Genomic DNA, 13,445 nt, shown 5'->3' on the forward strand with positions numbered 1-13,445 from the left:
TTCGTTCAAATGTGTTACTGCAGTGTCCTTGTGTTAGTGACCAGTAAGTAATCTGATTGAATGAAAAAAGCTTTATGATAGTCGTTGATGAAGTTAATTCATTTAACTTAGCAAATATTTATCAAATACTTGCTGCTAACCAGGCATTTCAGGGACACAGAATTAAGAACGATAGTGACCCTGCATTTACTTGAGGGGTGCAGCGTCCTGTAGGAATGGCGCAGAGGAGCCCCTCTGGGCCGTGCAGGCTGAGACTGGGCCCACGGCTTGGGGACTTCAGGACTCCGGGGGTTCAGCCCTCCGACCTGTCAGCTACCTTGCACCCGTGTTCTCTGCACCGGTGGACGAGGCGGCCGTGAGCACTGGGGGAAGGGGCCATGCGGAGGGTGCAGACCTAAGTGGGCAGGACAGGCCGCCTGCCTCGGGGGGCTCTGGACACGCCCCTCACGCTAGCAGGCCTCGGACCCGAGTCTGCAGCCGCGTCCACTGCCCCCTGTCCCCGACATGTGTCCAGTCTGTTCTGGAGGCGGGCCGCCCCCTTCCTAGAGCTCATCACATTCTTTGCTTATAAATAGCAAAGGTCAAGCTTGGAGAGAACAGATAGTAGAGTTAGAGATGCGAAGAGCTGAGGCTGAAACACAAGGCTGGCGTTTCAAAGACACGATAAACCCGGAGAACACGTGGGAAATGCCCTCCTGGAAAGAGCGCCATTTTTCACTTTTCTGAACAAATGCACTTTGGGACCCCAGGAATAAGCACCTCCTGTGGGTTACGGTGTCTTGTTGACACATCAGGCAGATAACCGCGTCCCGCATGCTAGAAACCGATGGGCATTCTGTATAATTTGGGGTGTAGGGTGGTGGGAACCACATGCGCGTTGATCTCTTCACCTGGGTAGGAGGAGTCGGCCTTTACCAGGAAGCGACAGGCCTTTCCTTCTATTAACTTAGCCCAGAAGCCTCTACTACCCTTGGATTTTCCCCCCTATTTTATTGTCAAATGTTCCAGTGAATAAATTCAACCAACATAATTTTTGCTAGCAAAGATAATGAAAAGCCTCTGGGAAAGTAAGTTTTAAACAATTTTAACTTGGAACGTGTTGACCGCACTTTGCATTGCACACCTCGCGTGGTTCTGGCCCTGAGCGAACGAGTGTGTCCACTGCACGCTCACTGGCGGTCATGGTCCAGCCCCTGCTCCTGCCCTCCCGCTTCCAGATAGTCTGCTTTATAACAGGTTTATAACAGATGACAGCATGCCACAAGGAGAGCCACTCTCCAGAGAGGAGTGGGGACAGTGGCCCCTTAATGCACCCGCGCTGCTCTGGGGGGCATGCGACTCCCTTCACGGGAACAGAGGTAAGGCCGAGAGAAGCCGATGGGCCCCCTCGGTGGTGCAGAGCCCTTTACCAGCACCCGTCCCCCTGGACAGGCTTTCAGCCGCTGTTCACTTTGGGTGGGCCGTGCTCCTCTTGGCCGTTTTCTCTGAACAGCAGCGGACTTGCTCTCTGCCTGCTGCGTGCATGGGACGGGCCGTCTCCCCTTGTGTAGCATCCGGGACGGTGCCCCTGCAGCCTGACTGCACTGAGGTCTCAGAGCCTTTCTCTTCTGGGTAGGTACCCTGTAGGGGACGCATTCCAAGAAACACCAACGTTTCTGTTTCCAGATCATGGTGCGTAGACAACTTTCTAACAGGAACGTAGATAGTATTCTCTGGAGTCTTCTGACTGCTTAGGGGAAACATCATAACGTGTTCTTTACAGACGGTCATTACAGATGATGTTCCTGGCGCATGGGTACCAGTGTGCTGTTAGAAAAGCAGGCGTCACCTCCTCAAAGCTCTCACCCTAGACTCCCAGCTGACAGGAGGGGGCTCAGAGCTTCCAGGGCTAAGGAATTCGGGGCCGCAAGCGCCTTGGCGGGGCTGACGCTGGGCATCCACTGAGGAATCTGCACTCCAGAGTCCACTGATGAGGGTAAACTCGCACTGGCAGAGACTTCGAGCAGGTTTCAGTGGAAGAATTGACACCGACATTTGCTAAGCACCTCCTGAAATGTTGCCAGAGAGCATGGAGATGGGAAAGTTTCTCCTGGTTTAACTGGTTCATCTCCTGAAAGATCCTTTGCAAGGTATCTTCTAGTGTTTGAGTCTTTTCAGCTACCTCTAAAAGAAACTTTTCCCTTGTGACTATTATGTAACATCACTAATAATGAAACTAGATTAAGGCATGATTATACCTAAACCTAATTTTCTTCTTTGCTTAACAGTTCATCTTTACATTAAAGTTTGTAAGGTAGAATAATCCCTCCTTAATCTCAGAATTTGCACATCTCAAACCATTTGACTACCATGATCAAGTTCTTTTTTGACCCCATCACATGTCAGGGTACATCAAATAAGACACGTTTAGTTTCTTAATCCCTCTTCTTATAGCACTGAGTATGTTTAGTTTAAGCTGTAGGGTCAGGACAATAGCTAAACTCCACTTACATTTTCCCTTCAAGCAGTTTAAACAAAACAGAGCTTTAAAAAATTCTTAAAATCTTAAATCACACCCTCAAAATAATTGGAATTTCAGCCCCACATTCATTTTTGTCTTCTTCCTGCACGTTTTTTTTCACTTCAGGGTGGGAATTTTATTAACATGTTGCAGTAGCCTTGTGTACTGATTTTCCTAAGATACTTTATGTTGGATATTACCAGTAAGACTAACCTCTGCTACTTTGGTGTTCTCCAGTTGAACGGACAGGAGGGAGAGCGGTGCTGGCAGCGTAGCGGTAACGAGAACCACTGTGCCCCATGCTGGGCGCTTTGCCAGGTGCTGTGCTAAGCACGTTGCACGCGTTCCCCCGTTTCATTCTCTCAGCCGTCCCAGGGACGCTTAGGTGACCTCTTCCTGCCCGAGGTCACACCGTGGCAAGCAGGAGAACCAGTATGCAAACTCAGGCGCTCCGACCCGTCTTGTGTGCACTGCTAGTCTCTTAAACTTCTCATTCAGGTCAGACCAGGAAGCTTTTGCTTTGGAAGTAGTTGCGTGCATGTTGCACTGTATCTCCCCTCTCCTCTTTCATAATTTTCGGTGACTGAGTTGCCTGGTACACTGATGCTCAAAGAAGATACTGTTGCGTTCTCCGGGCAGGACATCACAGAGACAGATCTGAAAGGCCGCACATGCGAACTAGACCTGACAAGGTGTCAGCTGCCTTCCACATAGTAGTGGTTTTATGGCAAAATAAGATTTGCTGAGTGAGAATGCATGAACGCAGGGCCGGCTGTGGTACTTCACAGCACACTCACTGGCAGAAACCTTCTTTTCTTGCACACAGTAACAGGAATACGTGAGGAAAGCACATCAGGGAAGCAGACCTAGCATTTAGTGGCGCTACAGGACCTACCACACAGGTTCAGTAACAGGGTGGATGGCACCGTGAATAATAGCCAAGTAAATAGAACCCCTCCGCCTTGGCGTGTCTGGATATTTACTCAGCGTGGCCTCTGCAGTAGCTGAGCGCTTTCTGGAAGAAAGCAGTGGAAGCGGGCACCTGGCTTCCCAAGGCCGAGGCCTCCCTTTTGTAAACGCGCTGATTTTTTCAGAGGGTGTGTACGTGTTTAATGTGTGGGTGTGTTTGTTTAAGGAAGACATGGAGCTTCAAAAGGCAAGATGTTTTGTAACCCAGAAATGTAACTGGTAAATGGAATTGTTGAATCTGACTACGAAATCAGAATAAACTGATTAGTAAACAGAGCACGTCCGTGGGCTCCCCTTGCTGGGTTAGCTCCCACCCAGCAGGAAGCCCTGCAGGCAGGGACCCCAGAGGCAGAGCCATGGCTCCAGTGTGACAGGTATTAGCCCAGCCGAGGGGGCAGGAGAGTTCTTGAGTTCAGAGGAGGAAAGGAATTTCACTTTCTGGCTGACATCCTTGTTCTCCTGAGAAATGACTGCAGATAGTGGGAACCACCTTTAGGAAAAGGTGTAGCAGCTGCAGCCTCGCAGCCCAGGACTTGAAAGGAGAGAAAGATGAGCCAGCCGCCCGAGGCCCGGGAGAGGCAGCTCTGGGATGAGCTCTGATCGCGTGAAGTTCACTTGAGCCTCTTCAGATGCCAGGCCAGCCTCTGCGCTGGAATCCTTCATCAGTCGGAGCCAAGTTTGACACACGCAATTATTTCAGCATGAAAAGCAGCCGTGAACTGTCACGATGGGTTCTAGAACCGAGGTGGTGTTGGAGACATGCAGACCCCTCGCTCGTTGCCCAGTCTGTGGGGACAACCCGATGTTTGGTGACAGAGGACGGAGCCACGGCAGCTGAACAGGTAGGCGAATCACAGGCTCAGTAGTTGCGGTCACTTCTTTTTTAAGTTGTGGCTAAGTGTATAGAACATAAAATTTACCGTGGTTGCCATTCACAGCCCTGTGTGATCATCACTGCTGTCCCGTGATCTCTTCCTGATAAACCTTCTGTCACAGCTGCTGACAGGCAGAAAATGGATCGACTGTAGTTACTTCTTCTGTTTCCACCTCTCCGTAGGTGAACGGTCGCCTCGTAAAGAGCAGGCGGCGAAAGCCAGGAAAGAGCAAGGCAAGCAATGGCTCGTTAGCTGGGCAGTTAGCGAGTGACTGTGCTGGGCGACACGCTGAGCACTTGATCGAAGACCAGGGCTTTGGAATCGGGCTTGTGCAGAAAAGTAAGCAGCCTCATCCTTCAGCTCCTGAACTTGCGATCTGATGCTTTCCGCTACCAGGTATGGGGCGTCTTCCAGGAGTTAGATGCACTTTAGTTAATCCTTGTAACGGTCCAGCAAAGTAGATGACATTATGCCAATTTTTATGATCTTCAAACATTATGTTTCACTCTACCAGTCTGCCTCTGCTTCTAGCGGAAGAAGGGAGTTCCAGAAGTTACGTGACTGGTCTCAAGTCCCTAACCAGGTGGCTGATGGGGTAGCTCAAGCCCTTCCATCAGTGCCTTCTAAGGAAGAGTTATCTTTCCACACTTTTCCTCCTTGGTAATCCTTCAGAGGAAAACTTCGGGATAGTCAGAGAGGAGAATGGACTGAAATTTTAAATTATAAGATGCTGTGCTGAGCCAGGGAATGTTCCACTCGGCCTAAGACCCTAACCTGCCCAGCGCCCCCCCCCCCCCCCGCACGGCAGCTCTTCTGCCGCCTTTCAGAGCTGGGTTGTTGTCTCCTAAATAAATGATACCTGTGGACCTCAAACAGAAACCTGACAGACACACCTTCATTTAAACCAAGCACTGGCGCTGTGTCTGAAATGTAAGAGTATGGCTGCTTTCATATCTGATTTTAAAAGAACTGGGGGGGATTCAATGCAATCCCTATCAAATTACCAATGGCATTTTTTACGGAGCTAGAACAAATCATCTTAAAATTTGTATGGAGACACAAAAGACCCCGAATAGCCAAAGCAGTCTTGAGGGAAAAAAATGGAGCTGGAGGAATCAGACTCCCTGACTTCAAACTATACTACAAAGCGACAGTAATCAAGACAATATGGTACTGGCACAAAAACAGAAACATAGATCAATGGAACAAGACAGAAAGCCCAGAGATTAACCCACACACCTATGGTCAACTAATCTATGACAAAGGAGGCAAAGATATACAATGGAGAAAAGACAGTCTCTTCAATAAGTGGTGCTGGGAAAACTGGACAGCTACATGTAAAAGAATGAAATTAGAATACTCCCTAACACCATACACAAAAATAAACTCAAAATGGATTAGAGACCTAAATGTAAGACTGGACACTATAAAACTCTTAGAGGAAAACATAGGAAGAACACTCTTTGGCATAAATCACAGCGAGATCTTTTTTGATCCACTTCCTAGAGTAATGGAAATGAAAACAAAAATAAACAAATGGGACCTAATGAAACTTAAAAGCTTTTGCACAGCAAAGGACACCATAAACAAGATGAAAAGACAACCCTCAGAATGGGAGAAAATATTTGCAAACGAATCAATGGACAAAGGATTAATCTCCAAAATATATAAACAGCTCATTCAGCTCAATATTAAAGAAACAAACACCCCAATCCAAAAATGGGCAGAAGACCTAAAAATAGAAATAGACATTTCTCCAAAGAAGACATACAGACAGAGCCACGAAGCACATGAAAAGATGCTCAACATCACTATTAGAGAAATGCAAATCAAAACCACAATGAGGTATCACCTCACACCAGTTAGAATGGGCATCATCAGAAAATCTACAAACAACAAATGCTGAAGAGGGTGTGGAGAAAAGGGAACCCTCTTGCACTGTTGGTGGGAATGTAAATGGATACAGCCACTATGGAGAACAGTATGGAGGTTCCTTAAAAAACTAAAAATAGAATTACCATATGACCCAGCAATCCCACTACTGGGCATATACCCAGAGAAAACCGTAATTCAAAAAGACACATGCACCCGAATGTTCATTGCAGCACTATTTACAATAGCCAGGTCATGGAAGCAACCTAAATGCCCATCAACAGACGAATGGATAAAGAAGTTGTGGTACATATATACAATGGAATATTACTCAGCCATAAAAAGGAACGAAATTGAGTCATTTGTTGAGACGTGGATGGATCTAGAGACTGTCGTACAGAGTGACGTAAGTCAGAAAGAGAAAAACAAATATCGTATATTAACGCATGTATGTGGAACCTAGAAAAATGGTACAGATGAGCCGGTTTGCAGGGCAGAAGTTGAGACACAGATGTAGAGAACAGACATATGGACACCAAGGGGGGAAAACTGCAGTGGGGTGGGGATGGTGGTGTGCTGAATTGGGCGATTGGGATTGACATGTATACACTGATGTGTATAAAATTGATGACTAATAAGAACCTGCAGTATAAAAAAACAAACAAAACAACTAATACTAAACTTTCATTGGGTTATTTGTATGGAAATATGTTAATATAAATGTTTCAGACATTACATGAAATTTCTAAAAATCTTATGTGTTCTGGTATAATGTTATAAGTCATAATCCTAGTTATTACTTTAAAATGTGTATCTCAGAAATAACTAATTTTCTTGTCAACTGCATTATTATGAACTTTCATCAAATCTTTAACAGTGGTCATTTTTAAGTCTTTTGTCATTTACAGACAGTTCTGGGTGTACTCTGATGCTTTTGCAAATATGTTCCTATAAAAGGCTTTCATCTTCAAGAAATTCATGGAAAAGACTGACAAGTACAGGTTTCTGGTAACTGACGGTACTGCTGAACTGAATGAATAAGCATTTTCAGAACTCTAATGAAAAACTGATGAACTCATAAAAGTGCTAACAAAAGATCAAGATGAAAAAAAAAATTAATTACATGGGACTGAGTGAACTGATGAGGATGAGTATAATTTTTGTGACTTTCTGTTTGAATTAAAAAAAAAAATCCCACAAGGGCTCAGAGGCAAAGAATATACAAATCAATCTTCACTGCAAAGTAAAGGAGCTGCTACAGTGGAGGATTACTGGACTGAATGTCAATATTATGACATAGTATGAGTGTGTTTCATGTTTGGTAATTGCAATCATTGTTGCTTTTGTTGTGGTCATCCATGTACAATGCTTGGTGTCAGTCTATTTATCTCTTGTAAAAATAAAAAACAGTGTGTATGTGAAAAAAAAAAAAAGAACTGGGGGGGGGGTTCCGTGTCCCGAGCACCTCAGGCATTGAGGGCCTGGCCTGAGAGGGGTTAGGACCACGCCCACCTCCCTCTCTGGGGGGGGCAGCCGGGGACACACACCCAACCCAGGGGCCTCCACTGCACCTTGAGGCCCACAGTCAGAAGGGTGTTCCCTTCCTTTCCCGACCCCACCAGGAAGGCACCCATTTCAGGAGGCCCCTGGAGCTGCTGGGGCAGTGTTCCTGCCCCCTCGCCGTGCCCACCGCCCACTGCAGCGGCCAGGGCTGCGGGCAGAGCCGTCTTGCTCCCCTCTCGGGCCAGGGCCGCTCTCCTTTCCCCGCCAGCGGGCTTGGAGAGAGGGGATCTGAGAGGAAAGCCTGCTTGTGTGTCACCTGTTTACACTTTACCTGTGGGAAAGAAGACATGGTCACTTAAACGAAAAAAGAAGAAACAAAAACCACCTGCTTCTAGTCTAAACCCTGAGTCTACAAAGTTGGTCCTTAGTCAGACAAAAATATCAGTGTCCCCCGGGCATCGCTCAGTCCCTCTTCATAACGTGTGAACTCATCTTTTCATCAACTGGCTATCTTCTTGAAAGAAACAGAACCAACTTAGACTGACCAAGCAGAAAAGGAGTTTGGGGGAACAGTGCAGAGGTCACCACGGAGTCAAAGGGAGAAGCCGAAGCACAGCTGAGAGCGAGCGGCTTCCGGGGCCGGCGAAGGGCGCGGACGAGCTCCTCGGGGCCGCCGGGTGCCGCGTTCACCCGCCCCGTGGTCCCCGGCCGCTCGTCCTCCGCCCCGGGAGCAGGTCCCGGAGGGGCACAGCGGGCGCCGAGCTGGGCAGCGAGGCCTGCCCCCCAGCTGCCCCAGTGCCGGGGCCTCCGAGCAGGACCACGATGCCGGCGCAGAGCAGAAGCCCCTCCTGCCTCGCGACGCAGCCTGCAGCCCTCGAGACCGAAACTCAGGGCCGTCAGGCCTTTTAGGGCAGCTGCCCCGTCCTTCGAGGTCCCGGAACATGTGGTTTGAGCAGAGCAGTCAGGACCAAAAGGTTCGGGCTTGTCCCAGTTTTTATCAGCACATTTGCCTCTCTGGTAAAACGAGGAGGAAAAGAAACTAAGTCATCCTCTGCAACTGCCGTGGCTCCGAGGAGGGCGGACAGATGGAGCCGCCGTCCTTCCGCGAAGACTCGGCCGGCGGGCCCGGCGCACCTGCTTTTCTTACATCGCCGTCCACGCTTCCCCTTTCAGGTGTGAAGCTGCCCTCGGTTTTGTTTTACTGTTTCAGCCCCCCGACCCCCGACTCAGGTGATGTGCACAGAGAAACGTGTGTAAACTCGCCCGCTCGTGGACTCGGCACCTCCAGCCGGGTTCCCGGGGCTCCTGCGAAATTGCACGTCTCATCACCACCCTTTTAAGACTAAGACTTGAAGACAAAGGGGACATGTTTGTCAGCTTTTGTAAAAAACCTCAGAGTTCTTGGAATCTTTTTACCATCCACATACATAAAAGCCAATTTCAATTTTTCTTATTTGTGGAACTGCCTGAAAAACATTGTGTTTCTCTTTTAATTCTCTGTGCGGAAGTTAGTTCAGGTTGACACTTGCCAAACACTTCGATCTAATTAAAGCGAGGACACCGCAGCCATATTCCAGGAGAATCCCTGCCCCGGTAACTCCCCCATCCCTCTCGGTCTGGGTTCCCTCCTTTTTGAACCTTCAGCTTTACCAGTCACATCACACACACAATTACTGAACCATTCATCTCTGACCGGATTTTATTTAAAACTACCCTGAGCGTGTTATGTTCTTCCCCCGCTGTCGCCACGACTGCCGTTCTCTGAGGCGCAGAAGTGGCTGGAGGTGGGCCTCGCAGGGGGGCGTGTTCCCCTGAGGCGCGGCCGCGGAGGACCGAGCAGGGCCCTGTGAACGTGGGCAGCTTGTGGAGTGGACGTGACACTTCACAGGGCGGGAGGGCCAAGCTCCACTGCACGGTCGGCTCCACCTCTGACCGTTCTGTAACCGTTTCATTACAAACAGCCAGTCCTTTGTAATTATAGGATGTTTCAAACATTACAAGGAAGGAAATGGTGTAACAGGATAACACATTTGACCAGCCACGTTTCAGTGTTTTCCCTACAACTGTTCTCTGCATTAAGAAACCTGGCACGTAGGAAAAGCATAAACCGGATTTATTACTCTGACTGCATCTGTTTAAGTGAAAACCCGCATCTCAGAGACACGAAGTGAAATGCGCCGCTTTAGCCATTGTCAAAGCTGCCACATTCCTGTCATTAGTGACACAGCGGGACCAGAGGACAGGCCTTTCTCATCCATAAAGATTATTTTACTGTGGAAAGAAAATTGCTTTGAAACTTGAGTTTTGCCAGTAAAGACACAGCAATGAAATTCTCTTCCAGTAGCCGCTCCTTATTCCTCAAATACTCCCTGCGATGGAGATATGATCATCTGAACTTGAACGAAGATGAAACTACTTTGGCCAGCAGTTTCCAATCGTACAGTATTCTCGCTGTTAACTGCACCAGGTCTGGTTAGCGGCTGACAAGCACGTGTTGGAGCTACTGCTTTATGTCCACTGCACAAGCCAGTCCTTGGTCTGTTTCCGCCACGGCCGTGCTCCCCAGGGGGAATGACCGTGTCCGTGGGTCCAGCCCTGCGCCTGCCCCAAGCTCTGCGTTCCACTGCGGATGGCACCCAAACGTCATGAGCGGTTGGTTCCCCGGCGCTCTGTTCCCGGTCACCTCCCTCCAGACCCCAGACGCTCTGTGCGCCGCCCACCGGGTGCCTTTCCTAGGCCGCCCTCTCCACCGCAAAGGCCCTAATTTGAGCCTGAACCTTCCGCATCTCTCACGTTTCTCCAGGATCCCATCTGCTCCACGGAGCCTCCGGAATCTCTCCACTGCAAGTCATCCTTCTCCCTCTGTTCTCCCACTGGCTGCCATTTGTGTGCTATTAACACCCCAAACTGACTTTTCCCCGAACGCTTTATGTGGAAATTTTTCAGGCATTCAGAAAAGTCACGTGAACTGTAAACACTCATATACTTGCCCTTTAGTCTACAATTAACATTTTGCTCTGCTTTGTCACGTATCCATCTGTCCATTCCATCCACCCATCATATATATATTTTTTCGAAACAAGGTGCAGACATAAGTATGTTTTACCCCAGACACTTCTGTGTGCGTAGCGTTAACTAGAGTTCAGTGTCGGTTACGTTTCTTTTTGAGGTAACATTTACATATGGTGAAATGCACAAATCCTTAATGTTCCATTTACTGAATTTTGACGAGGTCTATACCTGGGTGTCACAAACCACTGTCCAGATGAGAACTTTCCCATCACACCAGGACCTTCTGGGTCGGTCACCATCCCCACTCTCGAAGGCAACCACTGTTTCAATTGTTTTTTCGCCATGGGTTAGTCCGGCCCGTTTTGGAAGTGAATATAAACGAAACAGGCAGCATGTGCTTTGTGTGGGCCCTTGTGTGCAACGCACTGTGTCTGAGGCCCGCCCGAGGTGTTGTCTGGGTCAGGAGTTCTTTCCTTTTCGTTGCTGGTGCCATTCCATTGTGTGAAGACACCATGAACGTCCATCTGCAGCCTGGTAATGGGAACTTGTGTTGTTCCACTTTAGGCTGCTGGGAACGTGCCTTCATTTCTCTTGGTTAATACCTAGGAGGAAACAGCTGGGTCACGGGGCAGGTGTGTGCTGAGCCTTATAGAAACTGCTGGACCTTCTTCTAAAGGGCTCTCGCGTCTCACCCTCTGCCCCTGCTGGACGACAAGCCCTGGCGCCCAAGGCCTTGACTGCATTTGGTGTCTTCAGCCCTGGGACTTCAGCCATCCTGGTGGAACATCATGGTGTCTCTTTGTGGCTTTAGTTTTCTTTTCCTGGATGACAGTGATGTGTGTCTTCTCAGGGCCTGTTAGTTCCGTGTTTATTCAGATATCTTTTTTTGTGAAAGGTCTGCTCAAATCTTTCGTCCATTTTTTATTTTTAAAAGTATTTTTATGATGAGTTGGAGTCCTTTATATATTCTGGCTACCAGTCCGATGTGACATATGTGTTGTGTCAGTATTTTCTCCCATTCTGTCATTTACCTGTTCATTTTTTTTAATGGTTTCTTTGCAAGGCTGGAAGTTTTAAGTTTTGATGAACTCTAATGTATCTTTTTTTCTTTTATGGTTATTACCGTCTGTGTCCTAAGAGACCTTTGCCTACCTCAAAGTCACAAACATATTCTATATTTTCTTCTAGATGCTTAATAATTTTAGCTTTTACAATTAGGTCTGTGCCCATCTCACATTAATGGTTATGTACGGTATGTGACAGGGGTCAAGGTTAATTTTCCCCATATGGCTATCCAGTTCCACATGGTTTACTTTTGTGATTGTGTCCTTCTTGCCCTCATATTGTGACTTGGCCTGGTCCTTCACACAGCAAACACTCAAGGCATGTTAACTGAATTGCACTGACGATTTAGAGGAAATAGGGACTCTGGTAATCTTTTAATGTCTTGGTGTTGGAATTCATTTTACAGGATCCATCCCTCAAATTAAATACTGGTGAGAGAGCCCTGTCCAACCTTGAGTTAGCATTACGTGCCAAGAGCACAGGTTGGGGCCACAGGGTTGATTGCTTGAATGTTGTCTTTGGCTTCTTTGAGTGAAGAGTGGAGATAAATTCAGCTTTTTATTGAATTGTTACTATACGCTAGACAGGGTGCCTCACTGCTTTCCAATACAGCTTCTTATTCTAGCTTTATTGCAACCTTGTATGTCAGATGAGGAAATTTGAGAACCAGACATTAGGAGTTCTCCAAGACAGGCAAGTCTGGAGGAAAGCCAATAACTTGTGTCTGATATAAGACTTCTGCAAGATAATTAACAGTTGAATGATTTTAAAGTGCACAGAACTTGATAATAACACTTGGCAGGTAATTAAACATATTAAATTCTGAATCAGCCCAAAGATAGCTGAAAAATTAAGTCTTCTGACATCACTCCAAGTGTATAGTAACATGTGCAAAATAAAAACCCCCGGGAAACATATTTGGCTCTAAATCTCTAAGCTAAGAGTTGGTTAGAGAGTAAAAAAGGCATTAAAACAAGAAATAGCTTCGGGGCCCACGCGCTGCCCAGGACTTTTTGAAACGTCCTCGCAGTCAAGCTCTCGGTTCACAAAGCCGAATGTCCCCTGACCGCGCAGATTTGATGTATGTCTTCATCCCTGTGTACTGTCTGCGGGGAACGAGCCAGCTGATCTTTTCTTCGTTCGCAGGTGTGCTTCAGAAGTGTCCTTCTATCGATGACTTCGTAAATGCCCTTGTTTCTGACTTGGATATGGACTTCGAAACTTTCCTCATGGATTCTAAATGATGGGAACACCGTGAATCCTTTAAATCAGTCACGGAGATATCAGTTTTGTTGTAAGTGCTACAACTTTGAACGTTTGTTTCTGATTTCAGCATTCAGTTCTGTAATAACTTATGAAAAACCTTAAACCAGTGGAACTTGGAATAAATAATTTTTTAAAATTATGCTGGCTTTTAGCCTGTTTGTTTGGCAGATCTTTGAACATAAGGAAATCCATTCAGTGAGCGAGTACAAACCAGAACACAGAGGTGTTATAGTCAGGGGCCAGACACCCCCTCAGCCCAGCCCCACTCCCGGTGAATTTTTCCCTGTCTGATGACCTTTACTTGGTTAGAGACGTAATAAAAAGCAAAATTAGTTTGAAGCAGTCTTCAGAAAGATTACACATATAGTTCCTCTGCATGCTTT

The 13,445-nt window shown here is 47.3% G+C and overlaps 1 protein-coding gene across 6 annotated transcripts in view; it reads left to right on the forward strand.

Moving 5' to 3' along the window:
• MIPEP (mitochondrial intermediate peptidase) overlaps positions 1–13,201 on the forward strand; it is a 141,474-nt gene extending 128,273 nt beyond the window's left edge. For all 6 annotated transcript variants that reach the window (XM_082435632.1, XM_082435633.1, XM_082435634.1 and 3 more), the window contains one exon: positions 12,943–13,201. In XM_082435632.1, coding sequence (XP_082291758.1) covers positions 12,943–12,981 — 39 coding nt within the window. In that variant the 3' untranslated portion in view covers positions 12,982–13,201. The remainder of the gene's footprint in view (positions 1–12,942) is intronic.
• The last annotated feature ends 244 nt before the right edge of the window (positions 13,202–13,445 follow it).

Source organism: Balaenoptera physalus (assembly GCF_965194825.1).
Source record: "Balaenoptera physalus genome assembly, chromosome: 18".
Taxonomy (NCBI): domain Eukaryota; kingdom Metazoa; phylum Chordata; class Mammalia; order Artiodactyla; family Balaenopteridae; genus Balaenoptera; species Balaenoptera physalus.